We start from the raw sequence: 18,880 nt of genomic DNA, 5'->3' as shown, positions 1-18,880 counted from the left end.
TGTGTGTGTGTGTGTGTGTGTGTGTGTGTGTGTGTGTGTGTGTGTGTATGGGAGTGCTGGTGCCTCTGGAGGCCATAGGCTGGATTTTCCTGAAGCTGGAATTATAAGCAGTTGTGAGCTACCTGCTGTGGGTGCTGGGAGTCAAACTCGGGTCCTCCACAAGAGCAACAGCTCTTAAGCATTGAGCCATTTCCACAGCCTGAGAGCGTTCGTTTGGCTATTCTCCAGCGAGTAGCTAGCTGACTGATGCTCTATATGGCCTCACCAGCACCCCCTCCATTCCTCCCCTGCTCTCCACAGAGGAGTTAGGGCTGGCAGCTTTCTCCCACCTCCCATCTCCCCACCACACCCTGCAGCTCCTGAGTCCTCAGCAGGAGGATTAAACCTTTGAAAGCTGGATTCTGACAGGGCTCCTAAACGTCCGTCCCTGTGACCTTGAGTGAGGCTGCCCTGTCTAGTCTGTAACAAAGGAAGGGGACAGGTGATTTTCACAGGGCTGGGTGGTGTCTCTCAGCTTCTATAGTGATACACGCGGTGGGAATTCCTGGCCAGATAGGAAGCTAGGAGGCACCAGCAGAAGTAGAGAGAAAGGGTCTTTAACTTCCGCCAAATTCCAGTAGATGAGCAGGGGACCACCACACCCACTGATGGCCTTCCTCCATGTGAGGTGTGATAGAGACAGACTGTAGCTAGCCGAGTGTGTCCCCACCGGACAAAACTATCACAGGCCGGTCTGTAAGGTACCTCCAGGCTTCCTCAGTCCCTGCGCTGCTGCCTGTATGAAACTCACCCTACAGAACCCCACTTATCTCTGGGCATGGAGCTGCTCCAGCCCAGCCTGGGCCACAAAGCCTTCCCAACCTGGGCCCTGGTACCTGTGCACATGCCTGTGATATGAAATGGAGACCCAGCCTGCTCCCTGCTCTGAGGCCACTGTGGTCCTTTCCCCTTCTGCATTAAGGGCACTCAAGGGATAAACAGGCTGACTGTCCCTGACCTCACCCACCCTCCACCTCAGCCAGCCTGGAGGAACATGTCCACCTACTTTCCCTTCTCTGCTCACTTTCTCCTGGCCCACCCCACCCCACTGCAGAACTGGCTGAAACCCTCATATTGTCTTGGTTTTGTTTAGCAAACAAACCACATGCAAATCGGGTGCGTGTGTATGTGTGTGTGTGTGTTGTGTGTGCGCGTGCATGCGTGTGCATTCTTTATCGCCTTACATGATGAGAGGTGCAGGATTTCCCACACACACCCCTCGAACTCTAAGTGTGGCTTTGTTGTCAATGGCCAAACATCCTAAGTAAGTCAGTTGGGTTGGGTTGGGTTGATGGCTCAGTAGGTAAAGAGCTTGGTTTGCAAGTACCAGGACTGGAACTTGATCCTCTGTATGTACACACACACACACACACACACACTCACACATTCACACACACTCACATACACTCACACACTCACACACATTCAGAGACACACACATAGACACACACACACTCACACACTCACACATTCACACACTCACACACACTCACACACTCACACACACATTCACACACACTCACACATTCACACACACTCACACACTCACACACACTCAGAGACACACACATAGACACACTCACACACAGACACAGAGACACACACATTGACACACACACAGACATACTCACATACATACACACACACTCACACATACATACCCACACGCAGACACAGAAGTGCACACATACACACACACACATACAGACAGAAACACATATACACCACATGGGGTTAAATTGTGTTTTGTAGAGAAGCTATTCGAAGACAATGGCATTCTTTGAATTTTGGTATTAGGAATTGACCCAAGGCTGCATACATACCAGGCAAGCACTGTACCATTGCTATAGCCAAGTCCCCAGGGAATTTCTTTTCTGAACACCTCATCTCCATGAAGCTGGGCTCTGTGAACCTCAGTTGTCCTATCTGTAAAATGGGACAATGTCATGTGCCTTGTAGAGGGTTGTATGGACTGGAGAAACTGTATGTAAACTCTCATGTCTATGCCTTTTTACCAAGGCCAAAACTGTCTACAGAGGACTATGAGCAGCTCCCGGATCGTGGGCAAGGGACACAATTAGCTTAGTGCCAGAAGAGAGAATCTCTGGCTGGGATGATCAAGGGAGGCTTCATGGAGGAGATGGCACTGGCATGACCTTGTTGGTGGGGTAGGACTTTCAACAAGAATGCTGAGGAGGGCTTGGTAGTGCTTACCATGTGCACTGTTTTCCGTGGGTAATCTCACAGAATCCTGCCAATATCCCCACCAAGACTGGACTGTTGTGATTACAACGTAGCTCAATGAAGCTAAACTCCAGAGGTTCAGAGCCCCGTGTGAAGTCACAGAGCTAGTGAGGCTTAACTTATTCACTCCTGCCAAGTTCCCTTTGCCATATTCAGAAGGCAACACTAAAGAGGTCTGTGGTGATTTCTTACAGCTGTGGCCGGACACTGATAACTGCTCGAAGTAGCCCTGGGCTGGACACCTGTCATGACGCTTCTTGGTTGGTCTGTTCCCTGTCAAGGCCCTCAAGTCCTCAGGCGACCTGGGGACCTAGTAGGCACTTTACAAACAGTGTCACATGTAAACAAGTTCATTTTTATTTATATTTACATCAACAGACAGGGCAGGCTTCCAATACACCAATGGTTGGTTTCACAGCCTGTGGCCCGACTGTGGAGCCTGACTCCCAGTGGGCAGATGGATGTAGTCGGAGGTGGGGGAAAGCCAGCACAGGGACAGAAGCAGAGGGGTGCCAGACCTCTAGGGCAGGAGACAACCCTGACTGTGACAGCCAGAAAGATAATCCCTAAAAATTCAGTCACCAGACCCAGAGAAGCAAGCAAGAAGGCTTCTCTGTGGATCCTGGCTCTTGCCTGTTTTTGCCATCCTGTCCACAAGGGTTTTGTAGCTTTCTATGCTCTTGCAGCAGATGAGATCAGAGTACATCTGTGGCTGCTTCAGTTCAGAAAGGCCAGAGCTGATTCACCTTGCTACGGTCAGAGGAGTGTGGCTGGCTTCAGGTCATCCAGTCTCAAAAGAAACAGAGAGGCTCATGGGCAGGGCTACTTCCAGGAGGCCTGGGGACCAGGATTAGAGTCACAAGGCTGGCCTTCAGGTGAGACACACTGGAGCAGGCTGGCCAGTAGTCTCACTTGAGGTTGTGTTGGCTCTCACGGTGACGTCGCAGGTCCACCTTGCGCTGGAAGCCCTTCGTGCACAGCTCACAGCTGAAGGGCTTGAAGCCTGTGTGCTTGCGGCTGTGGGTGATGAGGTTGGAGCTCTGGCTGAAGGCTTTCCCACACACCTGGCACTTGTGGGGCTTCTCACCTGGGGAAGGGACAAACAGCAGGTGGTGGCAGCCGCCACCCTGCACATGCTCATTCTCTACAGTGCTTCTTTTATGTCCCACCTCAGAAAATGGGGGAAATAGTCAGGTGTGGTGGCCACACCTTTGATCCCAGCCCTTGAGAGGCAGAGGCAGACAGATTCCTGGGTTTGAGGCCAGCCTGGTCTACAGAGTGAGTTCCAGGACAGCCAGGGCTACACAGAGAAACCCTGTCACAAAAACAAACAAACAAATAAAACCAAACAACAAAACAAGAAAGAAGGAAAGAAAGAAAGAAAGAAAGAAAGAAGGAAAGAAGGAAAGAAAGAAGGAAAGAAAAATGTGTATATCTGTAACCCTAGCACTCTGGAAGTAGAGGCAGAGAAATTGCAAGTTTGAAGTTGAGGTCAGCCTCAGCTACATATTAACTAGGAGGCTAGCCTCAGCTACATGAGAATTTGTCTTAATAAGCAAGCAAGCAAACAAGCAAAATACCCCTCTGACAGGCAACACTGTCCATTTGATGGGACTTAGGATCACTCAGGAGACACACTGCTGGAAACGTCTGTGAGGGATTTTCTGGTTGGGCTAACTGAAGGGCTAAAAATAGCCGGCACTGTCCCACAGCCTGGGGTCCAGGACTGACTGCAGAAAAGGGAGAGAGCAAGCTGCACACCAGCACTCCGCCCTCTCTTTCCTAAAGCAATGTGACCAACTGCTTCGTGCTCCTACCACTGGGCCATCCTGCCCTGATGGACTCCATCTCAAACTGTGAGGCACAATTAACCCCTTTTCTTAAGCTGCCTTTGTCAGGCGTCTTTGTCACAATAAAGTGTCAGGTGACTGCTACAAGTCTTTCTCTGGATTTCTGGATTTCTCAGCTGGTCCAAGCTGGCACAGGCCCTTCTTTGTTTCTCAATAGATCACCATGGCTGTGCAAGGACTAGCTCAAAGAAGCACAGAGGTCCAGCAGACAGAGTGAGCGAGCGGCAAGGGGTGGATGAACCCGCATGCTGGCCTCCTGCCCTCAGGCCCTTGTTGGCTTGGCTTTCCTGCCAGTGATTCTTTACACTGAGTGATTGTGCAGTCCTCCAGCCCCTCCTCAAGGGGGCCTCTTGGCAAGTGATGGGCTGCCTAGAAGCCAGGCGGGCCTTTCCTCAGGCTCAGCATGGACGCTCACCTGTGTGGATGTAGGTGTGTTTCTTCATGTCTGATTTCTGGTGGAAGCGCTTCCCACAGAACTGGCAGGGGTAGGGCCGAGTGTCCGAGTGGATGAGCAAGTGGGTGGACAGGGTGGATGAGCGCTTGAAGGCTTTGCCACACATCCGGCACTCGAAGCTACGCTCCTGCCGGAGGAAACGAGGCCCTGGGGGGTCAGGTGCAGGTGGGGCCTCGAGGCCCGGGACAGCCAAGCTGGGCGCAGGACTGGACCCGGCTGGGACGCCCTGAGAAAGAGGACACTCCGTTGGGGTGGCCTCGGGAACAGGGGTCCAGAGGAGCAGGAAGAACCCCGCCCCTATTCCTGCTTTCTCAGTTTAGACTGAGACTTGGGAGCTGACTTGCTTCCTATGAGATATCTCCCTGTGCCTTTCACAGTATGCTTCTCAAAATAAGCCTCAGGGTGTGTTTATTGACTGACTAATGAAACAACTAATTGAAGTTTTTCAGGGATTCACCAGTAACACAGAGTGAGCTCCTCTTAGCTGGTGACATGCTGACTCAGTTTAGTTAGGACAAGTTCTTGTGTAACCCAGTTTGGCCTTGAACTTATTATGTGGGTAATGATAACCTTGAGCTTCTGATCCTCATGCCTCCACCTCCTGCTGCTTTAGGCACTGCCATTCCTGGTTCATCTGGAGTTAGGCCTCACACCAAGGGTTTCATGTATGCTAGGCAAGCGCTCTGAGAGCCAACGCCCACCAGCCTAGCAGCCATATGCTTTGGGGGAGCCATTTCTGGTGTAGCGGTTTCCTCATCTGTGCACTGGGGCAGTCTAGCTGTGACCTGACTGGGCTGTGGAAGGCTGGCAAGTAGAAGACAGAGCCAGCTCCCTGCCTGTAGCTGAGGAATGGAAGCTCCTAGGTCACATCCCACTACCGTTGCCACCTCCCCAGGTGTTGGTAACCCACTTCCATCTGGCCTGTGTGACCTCTCTGGAAAGGAATGGGTCCCCACAGACAGAGATGGGGGTGAGATATGCATTTAAATTGAACTCTAAAACTCTAAGAATTGAGTATGCCTGTGGGGCCACCCAGAGCATAGAATGGTTTCTCTCAGACATACCCCAGCTCCCACCCCTAAAACCCCAGTTTCTTCCAACTAGATGTGAAGTCATATCAACCAATCACAGACCCAGTATGTTAGGTGACTCAAACCAGCTCCTCCCCAACCCCGTGAGGCTGTGTCCCTCAGCCTTTGTCAGTTACTCACCTGAGAATGGACGTGAGTGTGCTGCTCCAAGCTCACAGCATGGCCAAAGGTTTTGCCACAGATGTCACAGGCAAAGGGCCGGGTTCCGCTGTGAGAGCGGCGGACATGCACTTCTAGCCCATGAGGGGTGGAGAACACCTGGGGCAGAGCAAAGAGTCAAGTCCCCGGAAGGAGGCCAGCCTGTGGTCATCCTAGCCATGGGCCTAGCTCCAGAGCAGGATGGAGCAGGAGAAGGACACCTCATTGGTAGTCCCCCTGTTCTGCTGTGTATCCCAGGGAGTCTCCTACCATTCTATGGCAGTTTCCTGTCTATAAAATGAGGGCTGCGGGAGGGAGCCAGAAGGTCCCTCCATACCCACCCGGAGGCCGAGTAATCCACTGGGGCAGATCTTAGGTCTCGGGGACTGGAGAGGTAGCTGTTGATAGAGTGCTCTTGTATTGCACATGGGGCCCTAGCACTGCATAAACGCAGGCAAAACCAGCTGTAGTGGTGCACACTTGCAATCCTAACACTTAGGAGGCAAAGGGAGAAGGACGAAGAGTTTAAGGTCATCCTTAGCTTCAAAGAGAGCTCAGGTCCAGCCTGACCTACACAAGGCCTTGTCACAAACAAACAAACAAACAAACAAGAACCACATAGATGCTGTTCCTGATATCTCCTTGTGGCTGGGGCGGGTGTTTTGACCTCTCTCTATCCCCAAGAACTTACACATGTCAAGCAAAGGCAAGACAGTCAGGGCTTGATCTGAATCCAACATGGCCTCAAGAGTCCCAGCATAGGGACCACTCAGCCATAAATAATAACAGGACCCAGTGTCCTGGAACAAAAGGGTGCTGGGCAGGGCCCCGCTTGCCACCTGTGCCATCACTCACCTTGTTGCACTTGACACAGTGGTAAGTGTCCATGCCTGGAGAGTAGTGGAGGCTGAAGTCCAAAGGGGACTCGGTGCTGGGCACGAGGGGGCTGCCGTACAGCCTCACAGAGCGCTCCAGGAGTGCCGACTGCATGGTGGAGGAGGTCTGTTGGTAGCTGTGGCTATAGGAGACCAGTGTATCCCAAGAGAAGCTGGGCTTGTAGAAAGGGGGTGACTCAGAGAGTGGTGATTCCCCATCCAGGGGTTGGGATGTCACGAGAGGCCCCTCTGTACAAAGACACATGCAGGTGACTTATTTTAAGGATTTGCCTTCAACTCTCTATGCGTATGTGTGTAGCTGTGTGTGTACCATGTGTGTACAGGTGAGTCTGTGTATGTGTGTAGCTGTGTGTGTACCATGTGTGTACAGGTGAGTCTGTGTATGTGTGTAGCTGTGTGTGTACCACGTGTGTATAGGTGAGTCTGTGTATGTGTGTAGCTGTGTGTGTACCACGTATGTACAGGTGAGCCACAGGCAGCTGTAAGCCTTGTGGTGCTCAGGTCTTGGAAGATCAGTGAATATTCCTAATGGCCACCAGTGGATTCATTCTCATATTCTCTCTCTCTCTCTCTCTCTCTCTCTCTCTCTCTCTCTCTCTCTCTCAACAGGGTCCTCCATATAGCTTTGGCTGTCCTAGAACTGTCTATGTAGATCAGGCTGTCCTTCAACTGACAGACATCTGCCTGCCTCTGCCTCTCAAGTGCTGGGACTAGAGGTGTGAACCACCACACCTAGTTCAGGTGATTAATTTTGAAGTAAGGTGCCCTGGTGCTCTTTCTCCCCTGGTGACCTCCTGTTGAGGGTTCCAGTGTGCAGCCCCACTGTGTTTCATTGGTGTGAGTCTTCACTGCAGTTTCAGCTCCCTCCCCTTGGGGGACCACCAGGCCACTGCCCTATGGACCTCCCAGTTGCTACATACACACACACACACACACACACACACACACACACACACACACACTCCTCATCTAGAGCAAATGCCTGCCCAGAAGTGTCCAGCAGAAGTTGAAAGTCCAGATGGCATCCAGTGACTGACTGATGTTCCCCAACTTCATGACCGTAAGAAGTGCTACCACAGAGCCAACCACTTTCCTCTCTGGCACCTGTAGGGGACAGTGGAGACCCTGGCTGGGTACCTGGGGCTGAGGCCATCTTGGGAAGGCTCTGGTTCAGCAACATCTCCTGCTCCTGTTTGACTGTGTTCCAGTCCAAGGTCTGGCTCGGAAGTGGTGTGCTGAGGACAGGGCTGACACTCTGGGCATGCTCTTTTGCCACTGTGAGGAGACAAGACCCAGGAGTCAGTTCTGGAATGACCGCAGAGAGCAAGGAGTACCATATCTCCAGGGAGAGGGGACCCAGGGACACCAGTTTTCCGCTGCTCACACCTCTGCCCGGGACAGGTAGAGGTGGGGAACCCAGAATACCCTGACTTCAGACTTCAATTGGAGCCATAGTCTTTTCCTGGCTCTGTGCCTGATGTTCCCAGAACTCCAAAGGCTAGAGGAGATGAGTATCTATTTCATTCATTCATTCATTCATTCACTCACTCATTCATTCATTCATTCAGTGACAGCTAAGAGATGCAGAAGAGATGCCACAGCATCATCAAGACAATGCCAAGTGGGCTTGGGGTGGGCCATTGCCTAGGCTCAGACTCACCAGGAATTATAGCAGGAGGCCAAACCAGGTCATCGCCCTGTGTTCGGGGCTGGTGGTAGGTGTGTGCCTTCTTGCTCTTCACTAGAAAGGACCGTGGCATCTTTCAGAGTGTGCGCCACACCTGCTGGGGTGGGGAAATAGGAATAGCTAAGAGCGACCACTATTCCTTTGGATCAAAGGCATGCTACTCCATGCTGCTTTGTATACTGTTCCCCAAATGCTCACATTCACCTGACACCTGTGAATATCACATGAAGTTCAGATGTGCCTTGATCCCCAAATGACCAGTGTGCCTCCCTACAAGAAGAAGGAAAGCTAGGTGCAGGGGGAGTTGCTTGTGTGCCAGAAACAGGGATTAGAGTTACGACTCTTTAAGACTCAGGATGCTAAGGGCTGCTTCTTGGTACCAAGAGCTCAGAGAGATCCATGAACTGATCTTCTCGAAACTCCCAGAAGGAACCACACTTACTGACACTTTAACTTTGACCATCTGGCCCCCCAGAATGGTGAATTAGTCACAGGCAGAGTATACTCATGCTTAAGAAACTTGAGTCAGTCTGGACTGCATTGGGAAAGAGAAGGGAGAGAGGACCTGGGGTCCCTGAAGCAGGTACATGCGGACCCCAGTTAGTCACACTTGAGGGGCTGGAGCTCAGTCTGTTGGTGGAGTGCTGCATGCTGCATCCCCAGCACTGCATAAGACCAGTTATGACAGTGCATTCTTGCAACTCAGCTCTTGGGAAGTGGAGGCAGGGGAAGCCAGAGTTCAAAGTCATCCTCAGCTACATACGAGTTCAGGGCCAGCCTAGGTTATAGGAAACCCTGCCTCAAACAACAAATTTAAAAAGTTGTCCTTGAGGCTCAGTTCGACACACTTAAGGGACTACACAAACTGAGCTTAGCGTTTTAGATAAACCGCTCATGGAGAAGCCAGGTGTGGTAGTGCACGCCTTTAGTCCCGCACTCTGAAGGCAGAGGCAGTTAGATCTCCCTGAGTTCAAGACCAGTCTGGTCTATAGAACCTGTTCCAGTGCAGCCAGGACAAGCATAGTGAGACCTTGTTCCAACAAAGCAAAACAAAACAAACAACAATACTCCTCCCCCCAAGCTCCTCAGGAGAGCTCAGCCCATTGTTCAATTGGGGCAGACTCCTCACCTCCCTGAGCTAGTTTCCCTTCCTTTAAGGTGTGCTATCCAGCCTGGAATGCTGGTGAGCATCCCAGGTTCTCACTGCCCATCTGTAGTAGAGGGTGTGGGGGTGGGCGGTGCTTAAAGGGACTTGAGGCTAGTGAGGCAAGTAGAGACTTCACTGGATTGCCCTGCAGGGGGAGCTGCTGCAGTCAGAGACTTCAGTCTGCAGTCCACTCTCCAGAAACGGTGGGGATTTCTGTCTGTTAATCATGGAAAGAGGCCTGAGGAGACCCTGCCACTTCATTTGGAGCTTCAGTATCCTTGTCGATGGAGATAGAGACGTGAATGCCCATCAACTCAGTGGCGGGCATCATCACTTAACTTCTTAGTCAGGAACCAGGAGAGAACTGGAGACCCAAATGAGTCAAAGGACCCGCCCAGTTCCCAAGGTGGGAAGTATGCGGGCCTCTCTAGATGTCTCCTGCTGAGTAGTCCTCTAGGACAGCATACGGATTGCTCTCTCACTAATGGCTCCTATCCCTGTTCTAGTCTGCAGTGCTTCCATGGAGACAGAGAGAACCCCCACCCCTGCCACTAGAATTCTTTATCCTCTTCATACTCCAGACTGTTCAGGCCAAAGCTCAGAAAGTCTGGAAGGAGTCTCAGACCCACCTAGGACCAGATACTCACTGAAGGTTGCATCTGTGATATGCCTAGCAAAGGCGGGAAAAAGGATTTGGCTGCCTCTGAACAACAGCTAGGGCTAGGTGATAAGACCTCAGCTCAGACCATGGTGGGAGGCGAGATTAGAAAGACAGCTTAGAGTTAAGCTTTGTGGCAAGGGCGCTTGAGTCACCTCTATCCCAGAGGGTGAAGCAAAACCAGGCAGGACAGGCCTAAGGTCGGCCTGCCCCATGGCCCAGAGCCCTGCTGGGGAGTATCAGTGGTTGGGGCTGGTTGCAGGGTAGCCAGGTCCAGTACTTCTTGCTGTGAAGCCTATATCTAGATCAGCTAAGAAGGGGGACCTGATTCTATGTCAGTCGTTGCTGGGGATAATAAAGGACCTTGAGCATGTAAGGTGCCCGGCAGACACCTAGGTTGAGCCATCACATGACATCTCCACCCACTGAGGAAGAGCTGAAGGGACCAGGAGGGAGGCTAGGTGCAACCCAGCAGGTGCACTCTAAGGATGAACCAGAGAACTGGCATAAGTTCAAGGCCCTCCATACTCTGAACTCTAAAATGAAGGATGGGACTTAGGCTCTTGGGTCTGTTCCACTTACAGATTCTTAGTTCTCTCCAAAGGATTTGGAAGAGCCTCTGCTCATCCTGGTACACATAGCAGCCACGACCTTATCTTTCTGAGCCAGCCTTCCTCTCCAACCTCCTCCCTTCCTGGGCTTCTCCCTCCCGCGCCCCCCTTCCCCGAATCTCCCCAACCCTTCACTTGAGGGACTCTAAATCCTGAGCAGGGGGAGGGAGAGTGGATGTGTCTGTCTAGGCCCAGGACCTCCATATTCACAGCAGGGTAACAACAGTTATTTAGTGTGGTTTGTATGCCTCAGGCTATGCCAGGCCTTTCATGTCAGGTCCTCAGTGAGATAGTCACTACATAGCACATCAAAGAGGAAACCAAGCCATGGTGGCTGTCCTACTTCATGTACTGAGTTCCTGGGTACAGGGAAGTAGGAAGTGTCCTCGGGTTTCGGGTGAGATCTCAAGGCTTAGAGAGAATGCTGACTCCGAAGTCAGGATGGAGCCAGGCCCAGGGCTACTCTCCCACTTGGATTTGACACTGGACTCACCCTGTATCCCCAGCACACCAGTCTTCACTCCTCACAGTAGCCACTGGTATAGACTATTGTATCAAAAGAAGCTGATCCCCAAAGACCCCACACAGTCCTAACCAGTAGATAAGAACAGATTTCTTTAAAGGGCATTTTGTCCATGGTCCAGTTAAAGGCGATGCTAGGTCAGCTGACCTGAACCTAGAACAACGCAGGACCGGGACCTCCCTCCTACATTCATAGGCACTTATTGAATGCGTTATGCTTACATGGGAAGCAAGAGGTCCTGGGTTTCTTGCTTCCTCCCACTGGGTTGCCTTAGAGCTCCATCCTTCCCTTCCAGGACATTCTTTTCCCTAACCTGTCAGGATGGCCAGTACTTGGTCAGACCCCCCAAGCCTACAGTAGTAGCCGAGTGTACCCAGAGAGCTTTCTTTTGGCCCTTGTTAGCTGAGCAAAGAAAAAAAAAAGGAAAGAAAGAAAGAGAAAGAAAGAAAGAGGAACCAAATACCTATAATGTAGTTAATTAACAACCACTCGGTTTTGATTCACACGGACCATTCTGAGAAAGAGCTCAGGGCAGAGATTGTGAAAGACACTCGGATTTCTTCATAAAACAGAGACAGTGATGGTATCTGGCCTCCGGAAAGAGGCCCCTTGTCAGCATCCTTCATAAACCTTCTATCCCCATACATAAAGAGTCAGTGGTCCCTGAGTCAGAACCACAGCTGGGGCTGCCTGGAGGGCTGTAGCATCCTACACTCCCAGGTTTTGAGCATAGTGGGCTCATCAGGATTTCCAGACTTCAGACACCTGGTGCAGCCCACGAAAGATGAGTCTGATTCTATGACCGCGTGCACCGCTAACCTGGGTTTGGTTTTCCTATCTCTCAGAGGAGACGGTTGGGCTAAGAGATTTCTAAACTTCCCCTTTACTCTAAAATCCCATGTACAATCTGTTGACCTTCAGCTAGGGACTGACCTACCTTGCCTGAGACACTGGCCAGTTAGGTTCCCTTTTCAGGAGGGTTGGGCAAGACTAGGCTGATTCTCAGGGTCAGCTACAGGGGACCCTTTGGACTTCCTTATGTGTAAGGACAGAAGGGAAGGAGGTAACAAACAAGCTGCAGAGCCATGTCACGGAGTCATAGCCAGGAGCCTGGGACACCTTAGGGAACCTAAAATCAGTGACTGGCATGTATGTGCAAGGCCCAGGGTTCAATCCCCAGCACCACCAAATAAATACATAAACAAAGTCAGTGGTGACCTTCGGGTATACACCAAAGCAGAGTTCAAAGACCCTGACCATCTGCATCCACAACAGCACCATCCTCAAGAGCTGAGAGGTACAGGCGTTCATCTAGGCAGGATAGAGAAGCAAGGTACAGCCAAGCCAGAGCACGCAGTGTGATTCAGATGCCCAACCGAAGGAAATTCCAGCATGCATGGCATGGTGAACCCATGAACATGGGGAGCAAGACGAGCTAGCCACAGAAGGATAAACATCTAGTTGCACAGAATAGGCAAGCTTGCAGAGAAGTAAATTTGAGGTTAGCAGGGGCTGGGAGCAGGGGGAACAGTTATTGGTTAATAGGTGTGGGGTATCAGTTTCACAAAAGGAGACAGCCTCGGGGATCAGTGGCTGCCCTGGTTGAACAAGATGAATCTGCTCAGTAGCTAATGAACTGCTCATAAGATGAGCTTGGCATAGGGGCAAGCATCTCTAGTCCTGGATACTCGGGAGGAAGTCAGGGGGCTTGCTTGTCCCCAAGAGTTCTAGGTCAGCCTGGTCAAACATGGGAGAAAGTGGGTCAGTGAGCTATTTCAATGGGTGAAACACTTGCCGTGCACACCCAGTGAGTTGTGTTCAGTCCCCAGAACCCATAGGGCAGAAAGAAAATGGACTCCATAAAGCTGTTCTCTGACCTCCACATGTATGCCACGGCATGTAAGCCCGCATCTCTCTTACACGCAAGCCAACCAAACAACAATAACAACAATAATAAGACTTTTTGTAGTTCTTTTGAGGCAGAGTCTCTTTATGAGACACTGGCTGTTTGGGAGCTCTCTGTGTAGACCAAGCTGGCCTCAAACTCACAGAAATCCACCTGCTTCTGCCTCCCAAGTGCTAGGATTAAAGGTGTGCACCTCCATGCCTAGTTAATGATAGTAATCTTAAATTAAAAACAGAAAGATTAAAAAAATAACGAGAGACAGAGAGATGTAGGAAGCACCACGGATGACCACTCTTGTACCGAGAGCAGTCCTGGGTAACAACTTTTATCTAGGTTAGTTAATTGGGAAATATCTATAATTGTGTGGGCATATTGTTATTGAGCATTACCAAATATATAAAGCCTTTGATTAACATTTTTAAAAAAATAATGAAATAAAAGAAGAAAGGGGCTGGGGCTGTAGCTCAGTACACAGTGCCAGGAGAAGGCAGAAGGATCAGAAATTAAGGATATATATATACACATATTGAAAAAGAAGAGAAAGAAGGAGTTGGGGATTGGAGTGTGTGTCTGTGGTAGACTCTGAATCCTATGCCCATGCCCACACAACTCAAAAGCAAAAAATGATCAATTTTATGGACATATTTTACTACGATGGAAACAAAACTGAGCAAACGAAACATTCTCTGCGCATGTCTACACCAAGAGCAGCTACCCCACCCCACCCCCATGGCCAGGATTGCCACCAGAAAGGAGTCAATGCAACACCTTCAGACATAGGAGTCATCTGCTATCTCTGCCTAGGAGCAGGTTTTGTGTCCCAGTGAAGGGAGACCTTGAGCTATCTGCTCCCCAGAACATCTAGTGGGACCTGCACCCACATTTTTTGAAGTGTAGGGAATGGTGAGAACCATTGGAGTGATTCTAGCAGACTTAAATCATCCAAAACTGCCTGACTCCCCCAAAGAACTTTCTACAGGTAGACCCCTAAATCAAAACATTAACCCTCTCCTGACAGAGGACTTTGCAGGACTTGGACAAGCACAGGTGGCTAGATAGGCATAGCTCTGCCAGCACCCAGGCTGCCAGACTCCACAGCCAGAGGTGACTTTCCTTCCCCCACAGTTAGTCTCATAAAGATGCTGGCTTTCTCAAGATCCAGTCATGGACTGCAGCATCTGTGGGCATGTCTGCAATGAGCCCTGTTTTCTAAGAAACCCAAGACTCAAACTCACCTTTTCCTCTAGGTGAAAAGAGCTACAGATCCTCAAAGAGCCAAGAATCCCTGGCAGCGCCTCCCCTCCACCATCCTGTGCTTCCCAGAGGCTGATCAGCCTCACCTTGTCATTTCCCTTGAGTAAATTCCCAAAGAGAGAGTGTTTGACTCCCGTGTGCTTCCAGGAACTTTTGAGAAGGTCATCAGAGCTACAAATTCCTTCTGAGTTCCTGGCACAGGGCAGCTCTAGCTCAGAGAGACAACAATTTGGACTCCTCTGGTGCTCCTAGAAAAGTGCTCTGTGTGTGTGTGTGTGTGTGTGTGTGTGTGTGTGAGAGAGAGAGAGAGAGAGAGAGAGAGAGAGAGAGAGAGAGAGAGAGACAGACAGAGAGACAGGGACAGAGGCAGAGGGACAGAGATTGGCTTTGTGTATCTGGGTGAAGCCAGAATACACAATACAATACAGATACAATGAAGTTTCTCAAAATTCACCAGAAAAAAGCAGGATTCCCATCCTATATTGAGGCATCACAGACTAGCCCCGTACTCCTTCCTCCTCTCTGCTGGTGATGAGCACTGCATCCAGAGAAGAGACTATCACACTATTCTTCCTTTCACCGTAAAGGGAAGCAGACACCCTCCCTGCCTTGGGCAAATAGGACAGGAACTTTTCAGCAGCGGCCAGAGTGGAGCCCAGCCAGCACCAGTCTGGTGGTACTCACCGTCTGGGAGCTGTCCTTCTTCTGAGTTCTGCCCGAGTCCTGAGAGCCGAGAACCTCCACGCCGTCCCTGGAGACTGTTCTCGTCTCTGTCAACTTTATGAGTCTCTGCACAGACACTTCTCCTTTTCGTTTCTGTGTTTTTCCCCCTCTTCTGTTCCCCTCCCTGATTTTCAATCTGATTATTTGTGTCAAAATCTGGCGGCTGCAGCATCAGCCAATGACCATGGCCCGCGAGTGCAGCCACATTTGCTTATCAAAACTTCGCAGAAGCTTCTAACCCACTGGAAATTTCTCCAGAAACTTTGAGGAGCGTTTGGGTGAAAGCGAGTAACTTATTTATTAAAATTTAAAAGTCAAGCATTTACTTACAGTCCCTGACTCTGGGGGTTGTGGGAAGGAGCTGACTGGCCCTGGCTTTAAGTTTTATTTCTTTCCCTTCCTTCCCTCTCTCCCTCTTCCCCTTTTCTCTTGTTTCCCCATCCTTCCTCCCCCCTTTTCCCTTTCCTTTCTCTCCTCTTTCTCTCTCCTCTTTTTCTCCCCTTTTCCTTTTGTTTCTCCTATCCTGGCATCTAGCATCACACACTCGTGCTGGGGCATCGGAGGGGCCCTGTGCTTTAAAGCTCTTGGATCCTGGGTTAGTACAGATCACACTTAACTAACAAGATTCTGCCTCCCACTGAACTCATTCTAGAAAAAAAATGGAGCTTCCCCAAGACAACCACAGACCGACAGAGCCATAGAGAGGAGTCAGAGTAGAAGAACAGAAAAAAAGTAAGGTAGTGAATTTGGGGGCCTTGGACTCTGTGCCTGGCAAAGTCCAAGTACAGATTGAATACCCAAGTAACAGGGCTGGTGTGTGCTGCCACCTAGTGGCAGCAAAAGAGACAAAGAGGTCAATGTGGGGGGGGGCCCTCTGGGTACCCAGGCCAGTGTGGGGGCATTTCACCCCATTTGAACAGAGCTCCATTCTCTGGTCCCACTTTCTTTTTCCTGCTCTGCCCCTTGGCCTCCTCCCGTTTGGGGATGACTGATTTATTCCAGGAGGTTTTGCATACAGAGAGAACTCCACCAAACAGCACTGTTAGCTGATTTGCATGCTCTTGCAGCCCGGACTGGAAAGATTACATTTCCCCCATAAAGAAAACAAACATGGGGACAGGAAGCCCCGATTGAAACTACAAGTCCAAGGTTCAAAGTGTAGAGAACAGAGGTTTCGTTTGAAGCGTTTCTGCTGAGGAGGCCAACCCTGTGGCAACACCTGGAGGACACAACAGCTCCCCAGGGGAACACAGAACAGTAGGGACATAAGTCCCAACTGGTAGCCACAGATAGGAAACAGCTACATCCAGCCCCTTGGTCTTTCTGTATAAAAGAGATTTATTTAGGATAAAAGATGTTTTATTTAGGAAAACATCTTGAATATTCTTTGGATGGTACGTGTTGCCAGCCAAGTGCTCAGTGGGAACTATGTCACTATGCAGAAAACTTAATAGATCATACTTAGGACATTTTAAAACTCTTCCCTGACAGGGACCAGCCCTCATTTCTTGTCACATACATTTACACTTGCCTGCCTTTCCTGCTAACCATGTCTCATTCAAATCCTCCTCTGCTGACATCTTTAATGGTTTTCTACACCCCTTCCCTCCTCATAACCTTACCAAAGCTTTTGTGTTCTGAATGCACAATTGTTTGGCTGATCTCTAGCCTCAAGGTGCTATGTAGCACAGCCAGTTCAACAGTGGCTCTGAAGCTGTGGCCATGCTATAGGAGGGGCGGGGCTTGTTGCCACTGAAGGACCCCAGACCCAGGTCTCTTTTAGGTTAAGACACCCCCCTCTCTGAGAGAACAGTGGCCAGGGCACCAGCCCCTCCATACCAGGACCCCCACCTGACATGACAGGCCCACACTACCCTGGACCAAGACACCTTAACTGGTTTCAGGAGCCAACACTGCTTCTGTAAGTGGTTAGTCTTGGAGGCCGTGCCTTCATTTTGTCCTTAAGGTATGAATGCCTCCAGAGATGATGTGGCCATTCATTCACTTATTCAACAGCTAGTCCACGGACCCATTCTTTTTTTTTTTTTTTTGAGACAGGGTTTCTCTGTGTAGCCCTGGCTCCACGGACCCATTCTTAAATGAGATACTTCTCTTCCTCCTCTTCCTCCTCCTCCTCCTCCCTTTTCTATGCTTGGTCAAGGTCTGTTAACAGGTGTCCCTGTTGTACCCTCTCACATGCTGTAGGGGTAAACATTCTAAGGCTGTGACCATATAGGACAAATGACAGAAGACTAAAGGAATGCTTTTGTCCCACCAGTCCCTTTTAAATATTTTATTTTTATTTATGTATACGAATGCAGCTGCGTTTGAGTGTTTGCATGCACACTCAGCACCCACGGAGGCCAGAAGAGAGTGTCAGATCCTTAGAGCTGGAGTTAAAGGCAGCTGTGAGCTGCCTGGCACAAATGGTTAGTTTTGGGAACCAGACTCATGTCCTCTGAAAAAGCAGCAAGCATCCTTAACCACTGAGCTTTCCAGCCCCTCACAGCCCCATCTATAGCAGCACCAAGCCATGGATGAGGAAACAAGAGACCTCCTGGTCCAGTCTCCTCCTAAAAGATCACCTCATCATTGTATGTCTTATGGTCCAACATGAATCTCGGAAGGGCATATTTAGACCACAGCAGGTTTTAGACAAGGAGCCGCGCCAACTTGTTCCTGGCCTGTGAGGTGGGGCAGAGCAACCTGGAAGAAACTCATGGTTTGGAGTGGCAAGCACTGTGATGGAAAGGTGGGGAATGCAATGGGAGCACAGAACCTTGGAGCATGGACCCAGATGTGTGGGGATCCAGTGCAAGAAGGAACTTCTGTTTATTACTTTATTTTATGAGTATGGGGTTTTGTCTGCACATCTGCCTGTGCACTGTGAACATTCAGGACTGGCCGGAGCCAGGAGAGGGCATCAGATCCCCCGGGCCTGTAGTTATCTGGTTGTGACCAGGTAGGTGCTAAGATCAAACTTGCGTCCTCTGGAAGAGCAGCCAGTGTTCTTAGCCACCGAGTAATCTCTCCAGCCCCAGGAAGTGGCCTCTAAATGGATGCCTGGGCTGAGAGGGGTGAGTGAGGAGAGAAATCGCACAAGGAGCTAGAGGCAGGACCTCAGGGAACTGGCCACAGCCAAGTTCAAGTGAGTACACTCAGGGAACTGGCCACAGCCAAGTTCAAGTGAGAACACTCAGGGAACTGGTCACAGCCAAGTTCAAGTGAGAGACTGAATTAAGGGGAGTCCAGTGAGGAGCAAGGACACAAAAGCCAGGAAGGGGACCTGGGAAAGCCGCCGCTGGCTTCCCTTTACTTGTGGGTCCGAAATGTATACGTCAGAGCTGAGCTGTCAGGGTTTTCCATGATGTCAGCATTCTGTCAGATAACAACTCACTTTCAAGTGACAGTTGCAGAAACTCAATATAAGCTATTAAAAGTTTTGTTTTAGATTTATTGATTTCATGTGTTTGAGTGTTTTGCCTGAAGATATATGATACATTATTTCTCTGCTGGCAAACTGAGCCGGTTCAAGCTAGATTAGATGCAGATTATGGGGAAGCTGCTCTTCAGTGAGTTCACTAGCCCCAAGGACTGAGGCAGCAGGGAGTTGGGGGGGTGAAGGAAAGAGAGAAAGGGTGTGCAGGTAGAGAGAGAAG

At 50.2% G+C, this 18,880-nt stretch overlaps 1 protein-coding gene across 2 annotated transcripts; it reads right to left on the bottom strand.

Annotated features, from left to right (window-relative positions):
- Positions 1-2,617: 2,617 nt before the first annotated feature.
- Positions 2,618-15,319, bottom strand: Gfi1b (growth factor independent 1B transcriptional repressor). Of its 2 annotated transcripts, none has more exons than XM_028757110.1 (7): positions 15,183-15,319; positions 8,373-8,493; positions 7,850-7,987; positions 6,672-6,940; positions 5,799-5,936; positions 4,549-4,813; positions 2,618-3,370 (listed from the first exon to the last, which is right to left on the bottom strand). In XM_028757110.1, exons 2-7 carry the CDS (start codon positions 8,470-8,472, stop codon positions 3,192-3,194), a joined length of 1,089 nt encoding a protein of 362 aa, XP_028612943.1. In that variant the 5' UTR covers positions 8,473-8,493; positions 15,183-15,319; the 3' UTR covers positions 2,618-3,191. The 2 variants fall into 2 exon arrangements, with proteins under 2 accessions (XP_028612943.1, XP_028612944.1); XM_028757111.1 differs by having other exon boundaries at positions 4,549-4,714.
- Between the last annotated feature and the right edge of the window lie 3,561 nt (positions 15,320-18,880).

Source organism: Grammomys surdaster, unplaced genomic scaffold, assembly GCF_004785775.1.
Source record: "Grammomys surdaster isolate TR1022 unplaced genomic scaffold, NIH_TR_1.0 126133, whole genome shotgun sequence".
In the NCBI taxonomy this organism is placed as follows: Eukaryota; Metazoa; Chordata; class Mammalia; order Rodentia; family Muridae; genus Grammomys; species Grammomys surdaster.
Note: the sequence above shows the minus strand (reverse complement) of the source record. Positions and strands in the feature narration are given on the sequence as shown.